Here is a 26,760-nt window from a genome sequence, read left to right on the forward strand (position 1 = left end):
GGTACAGCTGTGGATGCAAGGCCTTTACACGTGCAGTTACTTTAATTACATTCTTTCATGGGATGGGGACAGCATTTATTTTCCATTCCTAATTGGCCTTGAGAAGGTGGTGGTGAGCCGCTGCCTTGAACCGCTGCAGTGCATGTGTTGTAAGTACATCCACAGTGTTGTTAGGAAGGAAGGTCCAGGATTTTGACCCAGCGACAGTGAAGGTTCCAATTCAGGATGGTGTGTGGCTTGGAAAGAAATTTGCAGGTGGTGATGTTCCCATGCATTAGCTGCCATTGCCCTTCTAGGTGGTAGAGGTCGTAGGTTTGAAAGGTGCTGTCGAAGGATGTTTGACGTGTTGCTGCAGTGCATCTTGTAGATGGTACACACTGCTGCCGTTGCGCATCTGTGGCGGAGGGTGCGAATGTGTAAGATGGTGGATGGGGTGCCAATCAAGCAAGCTGCTTTGCCCTGGATGGTATCGAGCCTCTTGAGTGTTGTTGGAGCTGCACTCATCCAGGCAAGTGTAGAGTATTCCATCCTGTGTTTCATTTTTTCTCATTGGCAAGAAAGTAAAAGTATTTGCTGATTGTTTTTGCATGTAATTAAAAAAAAGACAAGTACTTTTTGCAATAGGACCCTGTGTCAAATCAGCTCAGTTATCCAGGTTAGTTTATTTCCATAAGTCACCCGTGTCAAAAGAAGACATTTGTTAGAAATTGTAGTAATGGGCAATTTGAACATTGTACCAGGTCCAAACAGTTTCTAGCTAGTGAAATTGAACTAACAGAGGTCACTGTTTGCAACTGTATGGTAGTTTTGATGATTAATAGTTGGAATAGAGTTTGTAGCCACAAGGAAAGCTGTTCAAAATGATTCATTGTCCTTTCCATATTGTTGCCCTTTCCATATTGTGGGATGAGTGAAAAACAGATGTGGCCAAACCTCAGATATTTTCTACAGAATAAAATACAAGAAACTGCTATGAAATGAATGACTAGTTAGTTTTTCTTTCATGATTTGAAAGAGGAATATTGTTAGGATGAGAAGAAACGCTGTTGAATCATACTAGGGGAACTGTGACATTCACTTACTACTGGGATCTCAGCTTAATAGCTTTTCTTAAAGATGGCAAGTCCAACTATCAGGACTCCCTCAATATTAAATTGGAATGATATTCTATCTCAAATCCCCGAGAAGGACTTTAACCCGTAACGGCTGTAAGAACTCGAACATTAAAAAGAAATGAGCAACAAAGAAAGCCACATTCAAGGCTACACAAGATCTTTACAGATCTGACAGAAGGAAACTGGCAAGACAAATTATGGGCACCCTTTCCACAATGGGGTGCCCTCTCAGCAAAGTGGAACTTGAGCAAAATGGTAAAAGCAACTTGAGCAAAGTTGACGCCAGCCCTTTTGGGGCTAGGCGATGATGTGTTGGTGCTTGTGATGGGGAATTTCCTCTATTGTTAGACTGCTGGTGGTCTGCACCCCTGGCGCTGACATGCTTTTTATCTTCCACCTGCTTGCTGGCCAGTAAACTGTGCTCTCCTCTGTCAGCTGCATCTCTTCAACTTAACTAACCTGCTTTAACAATTCACACATTCTCCTGATCTCATGTACATCATTTTTCTAAATTCTCGCATCGTGTCCCCTTTTGTCCAATGCTGTTATCACTCAGTCTGTTAGATGAACTGTTCATTCCTTTTCTTGTGTATGTTTTATTTTCCCCTCCTTTCCCTCACTCTGCCCCTTTTCTTACACGCTGCTGTTCATCTGTAATATCTTCCAGTTCTGAGGGAGGGTTCTGCCTAAAACATTTCCTTCACAGATGCTGCTGAGTGTTTCCAGCATTTTCGGTTGTTGTTTCAAATTTCCAGCATCTGTTGTTTGTGATATGAGACCCTCTATGGGGACAAGGGAAATGTTCAATATTCATTTTAACGGCTCGAGAAGATGCAGCAGTTATGTTACATCTTGGACTGAGTGATGTGCAACTAACTGCTAGAGTCATGTCTTCCAAACACCAGTTTCTATCTGTACCAGTGTGAGGCAGCATAAGTATCAAGGTAGAAGAGACAGACAGAAATTCTGTCAGAGAGAAGAGCAGAACTTCCTCAAGGTTTTCCTTTTGTATTAGCATAAGTATCGATATTGGGACAAGTATTTAAACCTTCTCCATTACTGAAATCATTTTAATGAAGCTGTAGCATGTTTGCACATTTGCTGTTTAAAAAAAACTTCTTGTAATGCTTATGATGTTAAAGAGGAGGAAAGTTAGCGTTGATTCACTTTTCTGAAATAGATATTTACTTTGCTCTCATACAGTGCTGTAACCATAAACCAGAGTCAGTTGACTTTAGATATGAATGCATTAATTAGTCACATTAATAGTTGCTTTTGTTAACTGGTTACATGATGCGGTATGACCAGTGTGAACTGTAATACAATTAAGCAAGTGCATGGAGTGGTATTGTGCGTGAGCAACAGATGTTAGCCTGGGGATGTTTCATGGTGTGCAGCTGTCATGGGGTGAATGCCACATTATATAATGTATTTAGTGGCAGAATTTAATAGGATTGGAATGTTTTATCTGTCAATGAAAAGTTTGTTTTATATTGCCCTATTTCATTAGCGGGGCTTGATGTGCTTAATCAGATTTTAAAAAGGCATTCTCAATCAATGGAATGTTAAATCTGTGATCCAGTTATAAAAATATTACAGAGGAGTTCATGGCTTGTTGACCAAATATTGCCTCATATTTTGTGCCTCAAACAATTGGCCTTTATGTGAAAATTTGTTCCAGTTGTCACTGATGAGATCTTTTTAAAGGAAATCTATGAGCAACTCTTCTCCTATTGAACCACAACTAAAATTAAAAGCGTGCATTGTCAACCAATTAGTTAAGTGTCCCTCAGGAGCTGGCTTTCAAAATGTAGCCCATTCTTCTTTCTGTGACCTGTTGGGGCAAGATAGCTGTCAGATTGAAATTGATTTGCAAACAGCCAAACGAGAACTTGCTTATAAGGCTTAGTAAAAAGAAATCCTGTAACAATCCATCATTCAATCTCCATCCTGTGTTTTAGGATGTATAAGGGCTTAATGCGTTGATTGCTGCTCGTAGATCGTAATTTGCAAGTGTCTGTGCTTCCAGACTGCAGCTGGCATAATTTATAATGAAAGTTATTTGGGGTCTCAAGTGTTATTTTGTTGGGAACATCCATTTGTACAGATTTCACTATAATATATTTTGGTAGTGTTTGTTGAGGGACAAACGTTGGGCTGAACAACAGGAGAGGCCCTTGGTATCTTCAGATGGTGCCATGGGTTCTTTTACATTTACCAGAGAGGGCATATGAAGTCTTGATTTAATTTCTCATCTGAAAAATGGCACCGTTATCAGTGTAACACGCTTCAGGACTGCTCTAGATTATATGCTTAGCATAGATTATATACTCAAGTCCCTGGAGTGGAACTTGAACCCACAGTCTTCAAATTCAAAGGCCAAAGTAATGACTTCATAGATGTTCTTGCCCCCATGTGCTATTGTCATATTAGCAAACTGAATCTGACAAAACTGAATTAAAACATTGAGATTTAGAACTTGAGATCTTGCTCTTCTCATCCACTCTCAGCGAAGAGCCATTTTCTGCTGGAAATATTTAAGGCATCTTTTCCCAATACAGCATTGGACAAGAGAGAGTGTGCAGCTGTACTGTTAGTGACCTATCCCTTTCCCTTTCACTCCAGTAGGAAATTTTAGCTTTCCCTAATGACATAGGAAATTGGGGGAATTATCACAAACATGCGTTCCATTCCTTGCTACACTAATACTCTGTCACCTTGCAACGAGAATTTTTTGTTTAACTCACTACTGTGGATTTTCTATTCTGGCTGTTTTTTTAACATATATTAAATTATTGATATTGTAGGTTACTAATAAAAATAACTCCTGATTATTATAATAGATTATTTCACCTGTATTTTGCTTGTACTAAACAATTCTTTCGGTTGATAGAAAGAAGTCCACCACCATATTTAAAATTCTTCAAAAGAAACCATTTGCCTGATGTGTAGAGCACACTCTCTCGCCATTGGACACCTCAAACTTAAGCCTGGAAACGTAGGCCAGGGTTTGAAGATCCCAAATGATGTAGGCCTATTGTTGCCATTTATCTGGCTCAAATAAGAGAGCTGACCAGCACAGGGCATGGGTAACTTCCCACTGCTTGTCTTGTTTAGCACACCAATCTGTTGAGACATTGGTTTCCAGATTTACAGACTTACATTTCTAGGTACACTCACAAAACATCAACTTCTATAACCAAGCATATTTCGTTGGAGCTGACTGGACCTCAGGTACTCTGCTTACCCACCTCCCTGCCTCACCTAATCCACAAAGCAGGTGGTCATTGGGAAACTGTCAGTTGAGACCTGGTTAGGCAGATGACTGGTATCAGAACTCCTCACAAGTAACAGAGTGAGTAGAAAAAAATCAACACTTACAATGTAAGTGCACATTGATTGTATCCTGACCACACCATGGAGACCATGACATAATCCATTGACTGGTGTTGGAATCAATTAGTGATGTGGAGCTGCAACAACAGCTGTATGAATGCATGAGTAATATGATCCATACCTGTCCTTCAGGTAAAGCCCTTCAGGGTGTTTCATCCAAAGTCTTTTCAGTTTTTCTCCATGGCTGTTTGATGGACATCTGCCTTCATTATGGTGAAAATGATGTGATGCAAGTTGCGACTGCTCAATTGGTGAAGACCAAAGCCTTTCCTCCATAACTAAAAATGTTTCTTGTTTCGCCCCCCACACCCCACAAATCTACCTCTCGGCATAGGTTTGGAACTCATGTGCTGATTAAAGGAAGCTCAGAACCGTCTATTAAAAGAAAAGAGCTTGATTGCACATATGAAGCTGGGGCTGAAAGCTAAGGCACCTTGAAGAGGCTGCATTAAGTAAAGTAGAACTTGTTCTATTCAATATTCTCTTCCTCCTACATTCTTTAGTGTTTTAACATTTGCACTTGGTGACGCCTGAATGCTGCTTTATTTACTTAGCTTCCCTCCTAACCTTCTCATCTTAGAGCTATCTTCCAGTCTGGGTGGTGATTGTTTTACTTCAGTTTGTCAATTTAACTATCCAATTTTGTTATTCATTCAACAATTCATTATAATGAAGAAAGACATTTCACTTACCTCAGCAAATCTTGTTGTGCCTTGAGTGTTGCAGTTAAATTCTTGACTGTCCTAAATATGATTTATGAAGTGTATTAGAGCAGAGGAGGAGAAACTGGCAGGCGGCTCTGTAACCAGAGGACACAGATATAAGGGCAAATAAACCATTGGAGACATGAGAGAAATAAAATGTTTGGCTGAGCGAGTTTTGCTGCCTGAAAGGGTGGTAGAAGCAAATTCAATGGTAATTTTCAAATGAGAATTAGGGTTTATATACCTGAATCTTAAAAAAAATAGGGCTATGGGGAAAGAGCAGGACAGTGGGACTAATTGGATAGCTCTTTGAAAGAGCTGACAAAGGCATGATTGGTTGAACGGCCTGCTGTACTGTTTTATTCTGTGAACCTCTTTACATTGAGTTACATTGGCGCCTAGAACAAAGAAACAGGTTGTTCATCGAACTGCTTTAAACGTATTTATGCATGACACAAGCCTCCGCCCACAAGCATTATCCAACCTTATCAGCATGTCCATCTATTTCTCTCTCTTGTGCTTATTTAGCTTTTTAAATGTCATTTGCCTCAACTACTTGTGAAACCACTCTTTGGGTAAATAAATTATTCCTAAATTTCCTATTGGATATATTAGTGACTACCTTATACTTATGACCTCTACTTTTGGACTCCATCAACCTTGCCCTCCACCCCGCCAAAAAAAATTCGCAAGTGTAAAGATTTTTTCTACATTTACAGTATCAAACCCTTTCATTATCGTTTCTATTCTGTAAAGAAAAGAAACCCAAACCTGTTCAGCCTTTCCTGATAAGTATATCCTCTTGGTTCTGTATCGTCCTCTCTTGTACCTTCTCCACTGCTTCACTGGAGACCAGAGCTACGCACAGTACTCCAAATTGGCCTGACCAAGGTTTGACACAAGTTTAGCTTAACTCCTCTACCTTTCCATTCTATCCCTCTAGAATTGAACTCCAGTACTTGGTTTGCTTTTTTGTTGCCATGATTGGAGTGCCCTCTATTGGCGAGTCACTGTGCTATATTTACTAAGGATAGACAATAAATGCTGGCCTTGCCACTAACATCCAGTGAATGAATATTAAAAAAATCTTGTCCTTTTATAAAGTATTTCATTCAAGAGTTATATAGATTGACTGTTGTAGTATGCCAATTCATGATTTTATCTCTTGTGGATTGTAAATTTTTCTATAACTTCCATTCAAAACTAAGATCTCTGGAGATGAATGGATATGCTGTTAGTTTTTAAGTTTAAAATATTTGACTGTACCATGTTATTGCATCCCTATTTGTTTACATAATTTAAAAAGTGTTATTTTTCAAATTTCTGCGTTTCTTTAAACAGTGGTTGTTTGCCAATAGATACGTTGAGTATTAAGAAACCCAACCTTTCAGTTGAAAAGGTTATATGATATTCTTAAGTGCTATTAACATTTGCTCTCCTAAGTATGATGGAGCTGGCAGTTTTCTGGCAGCAATTTTTGACAAACATTCTGTAGTGAAGTGTAATATATTGGGTAAAAACAAAGCCTGTGTGGCACACTGCGAAATAAAACTGTCCACTTTTCATTGGAATTATCAAACCGTTGTGCTAGCCACTTCCACACTACTTGGTCTGGTCCAATTAATTTTGGACTGGAATCGCTCTAGTTGTACAGAGTAGGATTCCATTCCATGGGATGCTAGTTTGAATATCCAGTCTCATCTGTGTGTAAACATGGCTCAGTAAGCAACATTCTCACCTCTTGAGACAGAAGGCTGTGGGTTCATGTCCCACACCAGGACTTGAGCACACAAATCAAGGTTGATACTCCAGAGCGGTACTGACGGAGTGCTGCACTATCGGAAGTGCTGACTTTTGGATGAGGCGTTAAATGAGGCCTAGTCCACCCCTTACATGGATGTAAAAGACCGATGGAATTATTTCAAAGAACAGGGGAGTTATCCCCTGTGTCCTGGCCAATATTTATTTCTCAATTAACATCACAAAAGCAGATTATCTGGTCACTATCTCATTGCTGATTATGGGAGTTAGTTGTGCACAAATTAGATGCTGCATTCCCTATATTGCAACAGAGTACACTTCAAGAAACACTTCATTGGCCATAAGCACTTTGAGACTCCTGGTGGCCATGAAAGGTGTTATAGAAATGAGCCTTTTTTCATCCAATGCTTTTGATAACAACTGAACAAATTGGATAGTTATATCATGCTTAGAAAAAGGGAAAAATAACGTGTGGATGGAATAAATCTAAATATAACTCTTTTAAAATAAAAATTTGAATGTGGGTCTAGTGACAAGCTGTTCTGTCTGCCTCATATAGTCCACTCCATTACTTAGCTAATAGAATTCCTGTATTTCACGGGGGATTTAAAAAACAGAAGTGTTACCGTGCTCCGGAGGTGCTCTTTAGAACTGTTTGTTGCAAAATATTGTGCTACAGTAAGACACCATAAAGCAATAGAGTCTTCTCTGCATGTTGACTGGCACCTCCAATGTTCCCTCATCCATATCACATTGTGCTTCACTCACTCCCAAGTAACAGGATATTGCTCTTGCATCTGTAGCTTTGTTCACACTGCTGAAAACAGGAAAATCAAGAAAAAGGTGGTGTTATCTGATGCAAGAGGCAACAAAGAATTCGAGAAGGGTAAATTAGAGAAAGAATTTGCATTGATATAACAGGTTATCACATGTGAAACATCCTGGAGTGCTTCATGTGTAACAAAATATTTTGTTAAGTGAGCAAGTGTACACAGTAAAAGGAGACGAGTAACTAGTTAATCTGTCCTTGGCCATATTGCTTGAGGAGAAAAATGTTGGCCCAGATATTAGAAAAGCTCCCTGGTGACATAACTGCTGGTAGAATTTCAGGTGATATCAATGATGGTGAATTTTGCTCAGCCGGGACACCTTTGAAACCATATCAAGGTGCAAGGTGGGACTATCTATGATTGGTCTGTATCTGAAAGTGACTTGGGACACTGACACCTGCTCCTTTTGAATGATAATGTAAGTTGCAGCCCCGAATAAAGGAAAGTGTGATGTAGGGAAATCCTCCTACACTGATAGAAATGATGCAGTTGACACAACATTAATTATGGTGAAGCTGCAGCCACAAACATTATGTTTGGCAATTAATGGCTGCATCAAAGTGGATTTCTTTCATCAGCAGAGTTTTTGTCCTGTTTAATCACTTTCAATTTATAAATGCTAATAAGTATTTGTTCCACCTCAATTTTATTCATATAAAACAGTTTTCAACCAAAAGAATTCTTCTGGATTTAAAAAAAAATAAACAGAATGCTAGTGCTGCCTTATTTACATTTGACCTGAATGCTCCGTGATCCTAGGCAGGATTACTGGAGTTGTGTTCTTGTGCGTTGTAAAACAGGAATGTGCTCAGTGTTATTGCTATAAACTACAACAGTATAATATTCCATTTAACAGATATAAAATTTAAGAATCAATGTCAGCTTTTGAGTTTCGTATTATGACTTTATAACAATAACATCCTATATCAAGAAGTTATGTCCTTAGAGTAATTGATACAATAGAAGAAATAGCCCACTGCCTGCTGATGTGAGTATATAATGAAAATATATTATGAGCATCATCCTCTACCTTTAAAAATCTTCGTGACTTAAATACAATTATGTAGAAATGACAACACACAAATAGATCATCTGATTCAACCAATCTGTATTGATGTTTATGTCCCTCATGGTCAGTAGTCTTAATGCCATGCACCACCTTTGTTCTCATATCTCTCTCTTCCTCTTTCCTGCAACACTTAGTTAACGTATAAGTTACATGTTGATGTGGGCTCTGTGCATTCCACAGCTTCACAATTGTCTGTTTATTTAGAAAGGAATTCTCCTGCTCAATGTCCCATATCTCTTGCATTTCATATTATATCTATGTCCACTTGTTCCAGACCACTCAGACACCAGAAACAATCTGCTTTTATCGACCTTGTCCCATCACTCCATAATATTGAAGATCCTGTTAAAAGTATGGAAACTTTTTTGGTTACAAAGTTTCTACATTCTAACTTGTTCTGTGGAGCTAATCTCTAGTAAACAATGGTAAGAGCTCCACCTTGGAGATGGTTTTCAAATCACTCCAGGGCCACTCCCTTTCCCATCTCTGTGATCTCCTCCAGCCTTATAACCCTCCAGAATCTCTGCCCTTGTCCAATTGCGGCCTCTTGTGAATCCCCAATTTTAATTCCTCCACCATTGGTGACCATGCCTTCAGCTACCTCGGCCCATTCCCTGGAATGCCCTCCCTAAAGCCCTCCACCTCACTACCTCTCCTCCTTTAAGGTGTTCCTAAAAACCTATCTTTTTGACCAAACTTTTTGTGATCTGTTCTAATATCTCCTTATGTGGCTCAGTATCAAATTTTGTTTCATAATGCGCCTGAAGAGCAACTTGGGGTGTTCTTTTATATTAATGGTGCTGTGTCAAAGTGAATCATTGTCCATCAACTCTGCCTGAGCGCAGATAGGTACATTCACCACTGCCATGGAGCCCTGCCCAGTCCACCTAATCTAAGTGTGGTGTACCATACTACCGTTGAAACACCTTGCTTCCTGTGACAGAAGGCTTACTAACCCGTGTGGAGTGTCTACGTATTTCTTGAGCCTTCCGCATTCACCTCTGTGCCATTGAGCCAGTCCATCTGTAGTAATCTGCCCAGATTGATTTCTGCTGCTGGATTCCATAACCATTTATACCAGCCAATTGAGTGGTTGACCATATGAATTTTAAATTTCCATAATTCATTGTACTGACGGCGACAATTACAGAATCAGCCATTTGGGTCTTGCATATTTACACTGATCTGCCATTGTGGTTGACTCCGCAGAGCTGAGCTCTACGCTTCTTCACTGGTCAGTTCCCCGTTCTGCATCATTGGGAGGTATGTCCAGTTTGCGGACTAGTCAGGACAGCAGAAATAACCAAGAGGTACAATTCTTCCTCTTGTTAATTCTTTGGGAATAGCCAGTGCTTATGTGAAACATTCTTTTCTATTTCATCTTTACTTATTTGGCAAAATTATCAGCAAGGAGACCTTCCACCCTTCTGGATAAAGACAGCTCTTAAGAGAAATGAATTATTGATGGGCAACAACTAGACTCAAGCAGATTGCTTAAGATTTTCTTTGCTCCTTTCTCATTGAAGGAGGCATTCATTTTCAACCTAAAATCCCTCATTGCTAAAAAGTAAAGCAAATAATTATCAGATGTGTTCCCCCTCCAGTGAACAACTGTTTTTAGCTGTTCAGATCAGTAAATATTTACTTGCTTCCATAGTAGCAAATCTGGAACCTTTCTAATTTTTATAGCTCAGTGCCAGATTTAATTCACTGAACCCGACATTGCTACTGAATGGCCAAAAGTTTTTTTTAGAAAGGAAAGAATGACTTGCATTTATACAGCACCTTTCGTGATTCCAGAACGTTCCAGAGAGCTTCACGGTCAATGAAGCCCTTTTGAAATATAATCACTGTTGTAATTGTTGCGAATATCTAGTTCATAATTCATATATTTTAGAACATAACTTTTAGTTTTAAGAATTAAAATTTTAATTGTTTAAAAAGGGGCATCTGATTGAGAAACTGAAAAGCAGCCCTGAAGTAAATGCAATTCAGACACACTTGGAGTTAATTATCGTTAAAAGCTAACCTATGTTTATCATACACATTGTCAGAGTTGATAGTAAAAATAACCTGAGCAACCTATGAGGCACCTCTAAGTTTATAATGGAGCCAGGGAACCTGGAGGAGTTATAAAATCCCATCGGGAATATAAATTATTCATATGGGTTGCAGAATCAGAGAGTTGTGTTGAAGGTAAAATAATTTGTTTGCATTTCTGTTTGAATCATCCCAAGGCGTGCCATGTTGCCATAGAAATAATGATTCAGGATGGAGCCTTGGTTAGAAGGTTCTTTTGTTTGATTTATCTGTGTGTGTTTGCTGTTAAAGGCAGGCAGTTCAATTTGGATATCATGAGGGAAAAGCAGCTGAAAGATTTGCTCGATCTTGCAGCTAGTGGAAAAAGTCTACAGTGGTCCTCATAGAGCCTTGTGGCAGGAAACAGTCAGCTTGAATAGTTAACTTGGAAAGAGCTATACAGAAGCTGTGGGAGCAGACTGTGAAATATAGTCTATGTATGTCCAAAATTATGAAGAGAGGTTGGATAGACTTGGGTTGTTTTCGTTGGAGCAGAGAAGACTGAGGGGCGACATGATCGAGGTGTACAATATTATGAGGGGCATGGACAGGGTGGATAGGGAACAGCTGTTTAGGGGGGATGTGAGGAAAAGCTTTTTTACCCAGAGGGTTGTGACGCTCTGGAATGCACTGCCTGGGAGGGTGGTGGAGGCGGGTTGCCTCACATCTTTTGAAAAGTTCCTGGATGAGCACTTAGCACGTTATAACATTCAAGGCTATGGGCCAAGTGTTGGTAAATGGGATTAGGTAGGAAGGTCAGGTGTTTCTCATGTGTCGGTGCAGACTCAGTGGGCCGAAGGGCCTCTACTGCACTGTGATTCTGTGATGAGGGAGATTCCAGGGGACTAATTTTAGTCCGTGTTTAATATATAGAAATTGAGGATATTCCATCAAGTTTAAATCAGGATTAGCCAGGATATTATGCAAATCGCTCAGTTGCAGCTAAAAATGCTCTGTGATTCCCTAAATCTGAGCATAAGAGTTGCAAATGAGGCCAGCCTGTGTTTCCATGGCTACAGGATTATAACGATGAGCCCTGGCATCAGCCTGTAAGCCTACAGAGCTCTGCCTGACAGCAAGATACTTCCGATAGACCAGGTTGAGCTACCTTCCACAAGGTTCATAGAAACTAGAAGGCATTCCACGACCTAGTTCTGAATACAGATGCTAATAAAATCATCACCCAAGTTTTGAAACACAAACCATCTTTCATGCCTGTAAAAGGGCTTCCAACTGCTAATACTCGAGCTAGTCATAAGATTGCAGTGATCGCCAGTAGCTGAAACTTGCCATTCATGTTTTTATCGCTCCCAGAGCCAATGATGATTATCCTGGGGTGCAGGTAGGGTAGCTAAGTGGAAGGGGATGTTTACTGGCTTCCAATGATGTTCCTAAACATTAAGTGCAGCCTGGTGTTGGTTCTCTTGTGGAATTCCCCAAGGTGACTTATTGACTATGAGTTCACTTCTTCTTTCCTAAAGGCACTGACTAATATTGGGGGGACAGTTCCAATGAAGCAACTGGCTTCTGGTACCTTGTCATTCTTGTTTAACCTGCGTTACTTTGTATAGGCTGATTATGCAACAGCAGCCGATTTATAACTGAGCGTGATTCTGTGCTGACACGTGTCACTATTTTCAGCAGGGATCACTGAGAAGTGGCCAGAATGAGGAATTGTTGCTGATCATCTTTTATGCTTTTATGTTTCCTTTAGTAGAGTTTTCACAGTTTGTTTGAAGTTAAATATTTTATTAAGCAATGGAGGTAATATTGCAGGAATAAAAGAATAGATTTTCCCCAGATTTTCCTAGATGATTTTTTTGTTCTCTCCCTCCACACTTCCCTCATGCCCCCCCCACTTCTGCCACCCTGGCTCCCCAACAAAAGGATTGGGTTTCAGATCGTTTGTGACTATCCAGAAACCTAAACCAGCTTATCAACCAGTCACACTTCAGACTTCCAGTTATAAGACAATTTGCAATTTACCCCAGACATTAGGTGGGAACTGCAGATCTTTGAAAATAGCCACTTTCACTTGGTTATGAAAATAGCCACTGAACCTTGTTGAATATATATTTCCATGGCTACACGCTTCAGACTAATCCTTGATTTCAAGATATTTTAACAATTTAAGATCTGTCTTTGTGAGAGCAAACTCTTGCAATTTAACTGGCGAGCTGTCCTTAAATTTGTAGCAGTTTTTACACAGCAAAACTTCCTCATGCACATATAGAAAGCAGCTTTTCTAATAGGATTACATAAAATGACATAGCATGTACTGCATAGAAGTAGGCCATTCAGCACCTACGGTCTTAACATTGTTAATATTTTGCATGACCCTACTCGCATCCCTCATCTATCTCTATCAGCATAGCTTTCAATTCCTTTCTCCCTCATGTGTTTATCCAGCTTCCTCTTAAACACATCTATGCTTTCACCTCAACTATTCCCTGTGGCACTGAGCTCTACATTACAACCACGCTTTGGGCAAAGAGGGTTCTCCTGAATTCCTTCGTGAACTTATCAGTGAATATCTTATAATTATGACCCCTAGCTTTGGTCTCCCTCACTATGATATCAAACGCATCGTTGAATCCTGGTTCAACAATGACTTGAGCTGAGTAAATGTACAAGAGGTACAAATTACTTTTTAGACATAGAAAAGACAACCTGGGAGCTGGTATAGTCTTTAATGTGAAAGGGAACCTGACTTTAATGAATATGGACTCGCCTGGCCCAGGTGTGAATCAGTTAGTGTCACCTAGAAAAATGAATGGGTGTGCCAGTCACCATGGATGAAGCAGTGTGCTGCCTACATGTAATTCCTTGTCACAAAGGTACATCAGTTCCTTGAACTACATAAGCCTGTAGTGGGATACAAGTTCTATGCTATATATGTTAAGGTATTTTTAATAGGACTGTAAGAGTGTGCTTTTAAACTGCTTGTGGAAGTGAAACAAAATAAATGTGGACCTCTCGTTAACAAAATGGCAGCAACTAGTTTATTTTCATCAGATTAATGACCTTTCACACGAATCACCTTTTTAAGTTTGTGATTTCTTGGCAAGACAAATAAATATCTTAAGTGATAAGGTAACACTTTGAGGTTTCCTATGCAAGTATTTACTTCTGATGTGTATCAGGTAATTATTTTTAAATTCTCTTTTAGAGTGCTAAAGAAATCATAATCAATTGGTTATTGTGTAGAACACAAAAACATTATACATGCTCATGTATTGATTTGCACAGTCTCCTATTTACCCCACCCCTTCAATGGCCAATGAGAGCAGTAGACCTTGAGTAACTTCCCAAGCACAGATGCTCATTGACCATCCTCATTTGCACATTTTTATGTTGTTTTATTGTTAAATTTGAAATAACAGAATTACCATAATCAGAGCCAAAATGTCCAATACTGCTAATAGAAACATTGAAGGGGCTAGCTGGCCTTGTTCGTCCTCAATTTCTGTGATATCCATTTGCTGATATTGTATGTACTTTCAAGACAATTCTTATTATAATTATATATTTTAAACCATTCCAGTCACTGATGTAAATGAATGAGGAAACTTGGGGTGTTTTCTTACATTACAGGCACTACATAAATTAGTTGTTTTTAAATACATGGAACACTACTTCGTGCAGGTGGCTGTGTTACTTTATTGCTCAATGTTGGGACAACTACCTTTCCTAATTTACATATATGACCTAGATTCATAAACTCAGTGCAAAGTGGTAACATTTAAAGATGATGCCAAACTAGAAGGAGAGCTGGAATTGGAAGAAAAAGCTCGGAAGTTGTTAGATTGAGTTGTACAAAATAAGTAAAGTGGTCAGAGCATTGGCAGATGGAACTTAATGTAATGAAGTTTAAGGTGATAAACTTGAGGAAGGAAAAAATAGATGACATACAGACTCCATTAATAGTGATCAGTTGAGGTAGCTAAGGATGACACTAAACATGTCAAACCAATTCAGTGCTGCCATTAAAGCTGATGTTGAAGTAATTAGACAAACAGTAGAATACAAGTTAGAGGAAGATCAAACTGTATAGTTCTCTGGTCAGACCACATCTTGAATACTGTATCCAGTTCTGGTTGCTAGAAAACTAGACCCTCACATGCAGGAGGGAGAGGTTAAAGCTGATCTTCAGTATCAGAGGGATAAGTTATGAGGTAGAACTACAGAGATTGGGTGTTTTCAAATTGAAAAGAGAAAAGATTGTTAAGAGTAGGTGCTGTCCAGTCATCACCATAACTTCTTTCCCACCTGGCACCATTACCCCTGGAGTCCACCTCTTCTTCATTTAAGTGCTATCCTTCATAATTCTTGGATGTTGGCTCTGCTTCCACTTATGCACTTACAGCACCCAGTTCTACCTCTCCATTGTCAATATTGCCTCTGTTGCCAGGGTGCTTGTCTGATATGCAGTCGTGCATGGGCCACAATGTCCACCAGTTAAGCATTGGGAAAAGTCGAGCCATGTTCTTCAACACCCATCACAAGCTGTGTATCCTTCCTAGTGATTCCATCCGCCTGCTTGTGCATTGTCTCCTGTCATCCCACTGGATCTAAAGCTGAGCCTCCAATGAACATACACTGCATTACCAAGACTGCTCCTGCTTCAGTGCATTAGCTATATAAGCCTTCATGCATGCTTTTTGTCACAGTCATATTTCACTATTATAATATTCTGCTGGCCTCCCATCTTCCAGCCTCATCTCATCCAATACTCTGCTGCCATATCTTATCCTACAAGAGGAAAGTTCACATATTACCCCTGTCCTTGATGACCCACACTGGCTTCTGACCCCCCAGCACCTCCAATTTAGCATTCATCCTTGGTTTTAAATCCCTCCATGGTTTTCCCCCTTCTATCCCCATAATCCCCTCCAGCTCAACATCCTCTCCCTAAACTTTCTGTTCCTCTGACTCTGACCTTTTGTGACTCGCCCCTCTCTTTGCTGCACCATTGGTAGCTATATCTTCAGAATTCTAGGACTCATGAATTTCTTCCTGGAATTGTTGTCGCCACTACCTTTACTGCAAGACCATTCCAGGTATTGGATGCTTTTGCATTAATGTCTGTCCTGTTTCCTTTTATTGAGTTACCCATGTCTCCTTGTCCTGAAGTTGTGATTTAACATAAACTGCTATAATGGGCCAGTCCAAAAGGTAAAACGCATTAAATCAGTGCAAAAATTTGCAGATGGGTATGCATTTCTTTTTGATCTCGTCTGCAAGTGATCATTCCATCTACTAGAGGAATTGTGTGATTAGGAAAGGTGATTACAGTAACTGGAATATTTGACTTGCACATAAAATCATGTTGGATGGGAGGGTAGAATTCCATTGCAGACATGCCAACTATTCAAACCCAAACTTGGAACCGTTGTGCTAGAGCCAAAGTTACAGGTTGCCTTGTTGCTCCTGTCTTGAAGATTCATAACATTTGGGAACCAGACTATATTTATGTGCAGCTGGAGAACATTTTCGATTGTACCTGTTCTACTATATACTACATTTTAACCCATTAAATAATAATAACAGAATCTTCGAAATTCAGGGATTGTTGTATCTTTCACAGTGGTGACTATAGGTGCTGATATGGTATAATATGTTGATGCCTGTAACAACTTCTCCCTCACAAGTGTCAAGAAAACTGGTCAGGGAGAACAAGGTCTTGCACCTCTTCCCCTGATCGCACAAAATAACTGGAAGTAGTTAGCAAATTCTGCTACCTTTAAGTCCATGGAGACAGACAATATGTCCCTTGATGCAGAGGTCAATATGCACATAGGGAAAGCAGTTACCACCTTCGGCTGACTTGTGAAATGTGCATGCAATAGCACCAAGCTGACCCTTAGAATGAAGCTGATGGTTTATAAGGCCTGAGTTCTCAGCACTTTGTTGTTAGGCTGAGAAACATGGGTGACTTAAAGCTACCAGGAAAAGAAGATCAACAATTTTCATCTTCGCTGTCTGTGGCGCATCATAGGTATATTCTAGCAGGACAAAGTCATAAATGTGGCAGTCCTCTCAGAGCTCCTAAGTGTGTTGGTACTAAAATCAGCGGGGAGCCCAACTATTTCTGCAAGCTTGACATGAAGATTCTAAACATTGACTATCGCACCTGGGAGTCACTAGCTGGCAAAAGAGGGAAACTGTGACATCTCCTGTGGGCTGGCATGCACCACATGTTGACCAGTGGTTTGGCAGCAGGCACCAATACCGAAAACAGCAATCCACAATGTCACTTGGCAGCTTTGTGTGCAGCACTTGTGGTAAAACCTGCCTCTCAAGGATTGGCCTTCACAGCCGTCAGCAAAGATGCATCAAGTGAAGAAGCACCTAAATGGATTATTTGTTGCATGTCCATCATCTCTCATAGATGGAACATTGCCGACGAGGGGCATAATACGAATATTCATTCTGACATTGCTTTCTGTTTTGACTTAGCCCAAGATTCTCAAGCTTCACTGTGTGTTTGGGTAATTGTCAGTACCTGTTACATAAGAAAAAAAATCAGAAGAAATAGGAGCAGGAGTAAAATATATGGCCCTTTGAGCCTGCTTTGCCATTCACTACGATCATGGCTGATCATCGACCATAACTCCACTCTCCTGCCTGCTTCTCTTCCCATATTCTTTGATTCCCTAAGAGGTCCAAAACCTGTCTATCTAAACCTTAAATATATTCAACAATGGAGCACCCACAGCCCTCTGGGGTAGAAAATTCCTTGGATTCACAACCTTTTGAGTGAAGAAATTTCTCTCTCAGTACTAAATTGATCTGCCCCTTCAGGTGTCATATATGCAAATCTGTGTGTCACACTTTATATAGGTATAAAGCAAACCAATCATTGGGATGCACTCAGAAACACCCTCTGCACTTTATTGATACAAGTCAAATCATCTTTAACTTCTGACTAAATAAAGCAATCACATTATAACCAATTCCATTGGAGGTCTGCTCATGTGTTGTACCTAGAGTATGTCTGCCACGCACCAGATGTCACATTTGTCACAGGTGCAAGCCACTGTTCCAAGTAAGAGGTTAGCCAAATGTAATAACAGGTGCTTATGACCAGGAGCCTGAAAGTCATAATCTGCAAAGTGTCCTCACTAAGCATCAGTTTAACACTGCTTGGCGTGGTCATGCTTACTTTATATCATTGCCCTTAGAAGGACACATGCTATATCTATACACATGATGTCTAGCTTTAGAAGAACAGGAGCCTTATCATCATCTGACTCATTGTGAGCAAAGCTACAGGAGATTCGTGAGTATGAAATAACTTCATATTCTTCACCATTCGAGCATGTACAGAATTACTGATCCAGAGTAACAGAAGAGGAGGCTTCATTCCTTTATTTAGATTTTCATTTCTCAACAAATTGAATCTTGTTAGCGTAGTATGGCTATCATTTCTCACACTTTAACCAAAGCCTTTGTGTAGCTTTTTCAATTTAAATTGAACTGCGGCATGAGTGATTAAATTGAAGTGCCACTTTTTATTAGTTTAAATGTTCATCTGACCATAAATATTCTTGGTAAAATAATATAAATATATTGTGTTAGAATTCAATTATATTTGCTCAAATGTCTGAAGCGCATACAATGGTGAAACCTAGGATCTACAGTCACTGCCAATACAGAACGAATACAGTAACAATAATGCAGGTCTGACTGTCGGTGGACAACACTTTCTCTTGTCATTGTGAAAATAAAAGCACTATTTTGTTGTGTAGTTTGGCATGTATTCTGGCTATTGCAGTTGCATTTTCCTCAGTCACAGAGCATAGTAGTATTGTATGTGAATATTTGTATGCTTAATAGTATCAATTTTGAATTGTGCAGCAAAGAATATGTTTCAAAAACTATTGGATCTATTGGAGAAGACATCACAGCCGCGCTTGAACTTGTAAATGCCAACTACCACAGATGTTTTCTTCCAGCGGGGTCACTGACACTCTGGCTATTTCTACTCTTGTTGTGACTAATCCGGGGCAATAAGGTTCATTGCAGCACCCCTGTAGGTGTTTGTGATCTGTTGGGGACTGAACCTGAAACTTTCCTGACCTGTAATATTTAGCTACTTATTGGATAAATTCTGTATCGACCATTTGTGAAAATACGATGAAGAAACATCACTATTATGCTAGTAGTCATGTGCTTCCTGTTATGTCAGAAGGAAAATTCTCAATTAATGAGCAGCATGGGACGGACTCAAATATAAGGCATTTCAGTTGTTATCCAAAAATTTATAGTTAGATGTAGCAAAGTGGGGAAAGCAGCAATTACGTCAATCTCTGGGCATATTCCCTATCTTATAGTATGTGGTAGGTATTCTTTTGCAAAACAGGAGTGATACCTCATGGTATTGCTCATCTGTGCACATTAAGATTGCAGTTTCATTAACTGGGTGTTAATGAAGGTTTAACTGTAACGACTGCTTTATAATTAAAGATGAACAATATTAAAACAAAATAAAAATGTTTTCAAAAGAAAAACATTGCTATTTTTTCCTTTTGCTTTTCAGGTACAAACCATTCTTTCCGTACCAAGTCCTTCCAACGGTAAATGCAGCAAATTGTGACCTTTACATGCAAGACTCGAGCATCATCGAAGGACGCCTAAAAGTCACAGTGGTTGAGTGCAGCAGGTATGTAGGCCAGCATGACATTCCTTGGATAGAAGGGAAAATATATTCTATTATGTTAATCAACACTTTGTCCTTTGAATGGGAAACGTAATCACGTGGTTTTTGCTGTTCCTGTTTTTCATTTAAATTTTCTTTCCTTTCTAAATTCTCCTTGCTGTTTTCAACATTTTTCAACAGTCCACCTGTTTTTATTTTTCCCTAGTTTTTTGGTGCTTTCTTTGTCATTCTTGAATTTCCATTCACTTGTCTTCAACTTTTCGTAATCATTTTCCCTTTAATTTTTGTTCAACTCAGGGTGTGAGATCTAGATGTGGGTGAATTAAGCTAAGAACCTTGGCTGACTGGTAGCTGCTCGACTGAGTTAGGAAGGCTTGGGTTCAGGTCCCATTCCAGAAATTTGAGTTCATGATATAGGCTGAAGCTTCAATACAGCACCGCGGGAGTGCCGTACTTTTGGAGGTACCATTCTTTTCCCAGTTAGATGTTAAAAAATACATATCCCTATTTGAAGAAAAGCAGGGGAGTTCTCTTGGAGCTCTGGTCAACATTTATTCCACATTCAGTGGTCATTTATCCCACTGCTATTTGCGGAAGCTTGCTATTTGCATATTGCAGCATTTTCCCATATTGTAAAAGTGACTACAGTTCAAAAGTAGAACAAAAACAAAAATACCTGGAAAAACTCAGCAGGTCTGACAGCACCTGCAGAGAGGAACACAGTTAGCGTTTTGAGTCCAAATGACTGTTCATAAGAACTAAGGAAAAATAGAAAAGAGGTGAAATATAAGTTGGTTTAAAGGGGGGTGGGACAGGTAGAGCTGGATAGAGGGCCAGTGATAGATGGAGATTGCCAAAAGATGTCATAGACAAAAGGACAAAGGTGTTAACGGTGGTGATATTAGCTAAGAAATGTGCCAATGGTGACATTAAGGGTGGAAAGCAGGACGAGCAAGGGACAGATAGCCCTTGTTGGGATGGGGTGGGTGGGAATCGAAATAGGCTAAAAGGTAGAGACAAAACAATGGAAGGAAATACATTTAAAAATAATGGAAATATGTGGGAAAAGAAAAATATATATAAATTATTGGAAAAAGGGGGATCGAAAAGGCGGTGGGGAAGGAGGAGAGAGTTCATGATCTAAAGCTGTTGAACTCAATATTCAGTCCGGAAGGCTGTACCTAGTCGGAAGATGAGGTGCAGTTCTTCCAGTTTACGTTAAGTTTCACTGGAACATTGCAGCAGGCCAAGGACGGACATATGGGCATGAGAGCAGGGTGGTGTGTTGCAATGGCAAGTGACAGGGAGGTCTGGGTCATGATTGCGGACAGACCGAAAGTGTTTCACAAAGCGGTCACCCAGTCTGCGTTTGATCTCTCCAATGTAGAGGAAACCACATTGAGAGCAGCGAATGCAGTAGATTAAATTGAGGGAAGTACAAGTGAAATGCTGCTTCACTTGAAAGGAGTGTTTGGGCCCTTGGATGGTGAGGAGAGGGCAAGTAAGGGGGCAAGTGTTACACCTTCTGCGGTTGCATGGGAAGGTGCTGTGGGAGGGGGTTGAGGTCTAGGGGGTGATGGAGGAGTGGACCAGGGTGTCCCGGAGGAAAGGATCCCTGTGGAATGCCTCCAGGGGTGGTGAAGGGAAGATGTGTTTGTTGGTGGCATCATGCTGGAGTTGGCGGAAATGGCAGAGGATGATCCTTTGAATGAGGAGGCTGGTGGGGTGATAAGTGAGGACAAGGAGGACCCTATCATGGTTCTGGGAGGGAGAGGAAGGTGTGAGGGCGGATGCGCGGGAGATGAGCCGGACCCGGTTGAGGGCCCTGTCAACCACCGTGGGTGGAAAACCTCGGTTAAGGAAGAAGGAAGACATGTCAGAGGAACTGTTTTTGAAAGTGGCATCATCAGAACAGATACGATGGAGGCGAAGGAACTGAGAGAATGGGATGGAGTCCTCACAGGAAGCGGGACGTGAGGAGCTGTAGTCAAGGTAGCTGTGGGAGTCGGTAGGCTTGTAATGAATATTGGTGGACATTCTATCACCAGAAATTGAGACAGAGAGGTCAAGGAAGGGAAGGGAAGTGTCAGTGATGGACCACGTGAAAATGATGGAGGGGTGGAAATTCGAAGCAAAATTAATAAATTTTTCCAGATCCAGACAAGAGCATGAAGCAGCACCGAAGCAGTCATCGATGTACCAGAGAAAGAGTTGTGGGAGGGGGCCTGAGTAGGACTCGAACAAGGAATGTTCCACATACCCCATAAAGAGTCAGGCATAACTGGGGCCCATACGGGTACCCATAGCCACACCTTTTATTTGGAGGAAGTGAGACGAGTTTAAGGAGAAATTGTTCAGTGTGAGAACAAATTCAGCCAGACGGAGGAGAGTAGTGGTGGATGGGGATTGTTTGGGCCTCTGTTCGAGGAAGAAGCGGAGAGCCCTCAGACCATCCCGGTGGGGGATGGAGGTGTAGAGGGTTTGGACGTCCATGGTGAAGAAGAGGCGTTTGGGGCCAGGGAACTGGAAATTGTTGATATGACGTAGGGCGTGAGAGGAATCACGGTTGTAGGTGGGAAGAGACTGGACAAGGGGAGAGTGAATGGAATCAAGGTAGCAAGAAATGAGTTCCGTGGGGCAGGAACAGGCTGACACGATCGGTCTGCCGGGACAGTCCTGTTTGTGGATTTTGGGTAGGAGGTAGAAGCGGGCCGTCCGAGGTTGGGAGACTGAGGTTGGAAGCTGCGGAGGGAATATCTACAGAGGAGATGAGTTCATTGACAGTCCTGGAAACAATGGCTTGATGTTCAGTGGTGGGATCATGGTCCAGGGGGAGGCAGGAGGAAGTGTCTGCAAGTTGATGCTCAGCCTCTGCGAGATAGAGGTCAGTGAGCCAGACAACAACAGCACCACCCTTGTCAGCAGGTTTGATGACAAAGTCAGGATTGGACCTGAGAGAACAGAGTGCTCTCCGCTCCTTCCTCGAACAGAGGCCCGAACAATCCCCATCCGCCACTACTCTCCTCCGTCTGGCTGAACTTGTTCTCTCACTGAACAATTTCTCCTTAAACTTGTCTCACTTCCTCCAAATAAAAGGTGTGGCTATGGGTACCCGCATGAGCCCCAGTTATACCTGTCTCTTTATGGGGTATGTGAAACATTCCTTGTTTCAGTCCTACTCCGGCCCCCTCCCACAACTCTTTCTCCGGTACATCGATGACTGCTTCGGTGCTGCTTCATGCTCTTGTCTGGATCTGGAAAAATTTATTAATTTTGCTTCCAATTTCCACCCCTCCATCATTTTCACATGGTTCATCTCTGATACTTCCTTCCTTTCTCAATTTCTGGTGATAGACTGTCCACCAATATTCATTACAAGCCTACAGACCCCCACAGCTACCTTGACTACAGCTCCTCACACCCTGCTTCCTGTAAGGACTTCATCCCATTCTCTCAGTTCCTTCGCCTCTGCCGCATCTGTTCCAATTATGCCACTTTCCAAAACAGCACTTCTGACATGTCTTCCTTCTTCCTTAACCGAGGTTTTCTACCCACGGTGGTTGACAGGGCCCTCAACCGTGTCCGGCTCATCTCCCGCGCATCCGCCCTCACATCTTCCTTTCCCTCCCAGAACCATGATAGGGTCCTCCTTGTCCTCACTTATCACCCCACCAGCCTCCTCATTCAAAGGATCATCCTCCGCCATTTCCGCCAACTCCAGCATGATGCCACCAACAAACACATCTTCCCTTCACTCCCCCTGGCGGCATTCCACAGGAATCGTTCCCTCCGGGACACCCTGGTCCACTCCTCCATCACCCCCTAGACCTCAACCCCCTCCCACAGCACCTTCCCATGCAACCGCAGAAGGTGCAACACCTGCCCCTTTACTTCCCCTCTCCTCACTGTCCAAGGGCTCAAACACTCCTTTCAAGTGAAGCAGCATTTCACTTGTACTTCCCTCAATTTAGTCTACTGCATTCGCTGCTCCCAATGTGGTTTCCTTTACATTGGAGAGACCAAACGCAAGACTGGGTGATCGTTTTGGAACACCTTCGGTCTGTCCGCAAGCATGACCCAGACCTCCCTGTTGCTTGCCATTTCAACACTCCACCCTGCTCTCATGCTCACATGTCTGTCCTTGGCCTGCTGCAATGTTCCAGTGAAGCTCAACGCAAACTGGAGGAACAGTACCTCATCTTCCGACTAGGTACTTTACAGCCTTCCGGACTGAATATTGAGTTCAACAGCTTTAGATCATGAACTCTCTCCTCCTTATCCACCCCCTTTCCAATCCCCCTTTTTCCAATAATTTATATATATTTTTCTTTTCCCACATATTTCCATTATTTTTAAATGTATTTCCTTCCACTGTTTTGTCTCTGCCTTTTAGCCTATTTCGATTCCCCCCCGACCCTTACTAGGGCTATCTGTCACTTGCTCGTCCTGCTTTCCACCCTTTATGTCACCATTAGCACATTCCTTAGATAATATCACCACCGTCAACACGTCTTTGTCCTTTTGTTTATGACATCTTTTGGTAATCTCCATCTATCTCTGGCCCTCTATCCAGCTCTACATGTCCCACCCCACCTTAAACCAGCTTATAATTTCACCTCTTTTCTATTTCCTTCGTCCTGATGAAGAGTCATTCAGACTCGAAATGCTGTCAGACCTGCTGAGTTTTTCCAGGTATTTTTGTTTTTGTTCTAGATTTCCAGCATCCGCAGTATTTTGCTTTTATCTTACAGTTCAAAAGTACTTTGGCTGGGGATCTCTAGAAGCCATGAAAGGTTTTTGTTTTGTTTTTTCTTTCATGGGATGTGGACATCGCTTGCTGGGACAGCATTTATTTCCCATACCTAATTGCCCTTGAGAAGGTGGTGGTGAGCTGCCTTCTTAAACCGCTGCAGTCCATGTCGGTACACCTGCAGTTAGGGAGGAGTTCCAGGATTTTGACCCAGTGACAGTGAAGGAATGGTGATATATTTCCAAGTCAGGGTGGTGTCTGGCTTGGAGGGGAACTTCCAGGTGGTGGTGTTCCCATGTGTTTGCTGCCCTTGTCCTTTTTGTGGTAGTGCCTTTGGGTTTGGGAAGTGCTCTCTAAGGAACCTTGGTGAGTTGCTGCAGTGGATCTTGTAGATGGTACACACTGCTGCCACTCTGCATTGGTGGTGGGGGGAGTGAGTGTTTGCGGTTGGGGTGCCAATCAAGTGGGCTGCTTTGTCTTGAATGGTGTCCATCTTGAGTTTGTTGGAGCTGCACTCATCCAGGGAAGTGGCTAATATCCCATCATATTCCTGACTTGTGTCTTGTAGATGGTGGACAGGCTTTGGGGAGCCAGGAAGTGAGTTACTCGCCCAGGATTCCTAGCCTCTAACTTGCTCTTGTAGCCATGGTATTTATATGGCTAGTGCAGTTCAGTCTCTGGTCAATGGTAACTCCCAGGATGTTGATAGTGGGGGAATTCAGCAATAGTAATGCCATTGAATGTCAAGGGGTGGTGTTTAGATTCTCTCGCATTGGAGCTGGTCATTGCCTGGCACTTGTGTGGTGCCAATGTTAGTTGCCACTTGTCAGCCCAAGCCTGGATATTGTCCAGCCTGCATCTTGCTGCATTTGAACACGGACTGCTTCAGTATCTGAGGAGTCACAAATGGTGCTGAACATTGCGGAATCATCAGCAAACATCCCCACTTCTGACCTTATGATAGAAGGAAGGTCACATTGATGAAGCGGCTGAAGATGGCTGGGCCTTAGACACTACTGTGAGGAACTTCTGCAGTGATGTGCTGGAACTGAGATGATTGACCTCCAGTGACTATAGCCATCTTCCTTTGTGCTAGGTATGACTCCAACCAGCGGAGAGTTTGCGCCTGATTCCCATTGGCTGTAGTTTTACAAGGGCTCCTTGATGCCAGACTTGGTCAAATGCTGCCTTGATGTCAAGGACAGTCACTCTCACCTCACCTCTGGAGTTCAGTGCTTTTGTTCACGTTTGAACCAAGGCTGTAATGAGGTCAGGAGCTAAGTTATCTTGGTGGAACACAATCTATACGTCAGTTTATTCTTTAATTCATTATCAACATCAAACACTCCAAGGTCAGCTACACTACAACTAGATACAGAGCAAAAACCCCCTCTACTCAGCCCCAACAATGTGCCCCTGGCTCATCTTTAGAAAAGCCCTCCCGATTGAACCAATGTGACATTTTTCCATTTCCTAAGGAAGATCAGAAGATAATTATGGATAAGATAGGCCATCAGCACATCTTCATCCGTCCATCCAGAATGACCTTGAAATCCCCACATTGTATTGTCTAGTTGGTTCTTAAATGATTTCACGGTTTCATAATATTAGTACTAAATTTGCCTTTTACTTGTTTGAAGCTGTACTTGCAATATAATTTTGTCATTTTCCAGATTTATCTTTATCATACTATTGAAACCTTACTTAGTTCTCTGACCATCTGTCTGATGTCTCTTTTTCAGACTGGAAGTCCTTAATTTCTCACGTCTTTCCTCATAATTTAGATCTCTAACAGTTTGTGGCACTACTTATGCGCTGTCTCCAATATTTCGTTATTTCCAATAATTCCAGTGATCAGAGCTGAGAGCACAACCTGGGATATTGTCAGAATAGATCACTGTACAGCCTGATCGTGAGAATCAGCCACTATGTGGCCTCTCTTCAGCAAGCTGCATCAAATTAGTCCCACACTGGGGGCAGTTTTGTGTTGTAGGCCCCAGACTGCCCAAATGCATATTACACAGAACAGTTACAGCTCGCAACTAGTCTGAGCTGTATTTAAAATTAGGTCCTGGAGGTGAAAGGTGACTGCCTAACTCACTACATCACTCAGTTTCCTTTCTACAGAATTTATCACTTATTAGCTCCCTCTTTAGTTCCTTTGCCAATGACTTGGATCCCAACATGCTGGCGAACATCTGGAATATTTCCCATTATTTATTGACACTAATAAAAGCCCTGAAACTTGGATGTCTGTTCAGGCACCACGTTTGTCACTTTCAGTCCACCACAGACTATATTTATGAACTAGTTATAAAATTATACCAGGAATGTAATTTTAAATGGGTTAATAAAGGAATGTTTAGAATCAGGACATGTTTACAGCAATAATTC

At 41.4% G+C, this 26,760-nt stretch overlaps 1 protein-coding gene across 1 annotated transcript in view; it reads left to right on the forward strand.

Annotated features, from left to right (window-relative positions):
* The window catches only part of pdzd8 (PDZ domain containing 8), a 205,203-nt gene that overhangs the window by 52,832 nt on the left and 125,611 nt on the right, over positions 1-26,760 (forward strand). The window contains exon 2 of the mRNA XM_078564649.1: positions 19,497-19,619. Coding sequence (XP_078420775.1) covers positions 19,497-19,619 — 123 coding nt within the window. The remainder of the gene's footprint in view (positions 1-19,496; positions 19,620-26,760) is intronic.

This window comes from Cetorhinus maximus, chromosome 20, assembly GCF_964194155.1.
Source record: "Cetorhinus maximus chromosome 20, sCetMax3.hap1.1, whole genome shotgun sequence".
In the NCBI taxonomy this organism is placed as follows: Eukaryota; Metazoa; Chordata; class Chondrichthyes; order Lamniformes; family Cetorhinidae; genus Cetorhinus; species Cetorhinus maximus.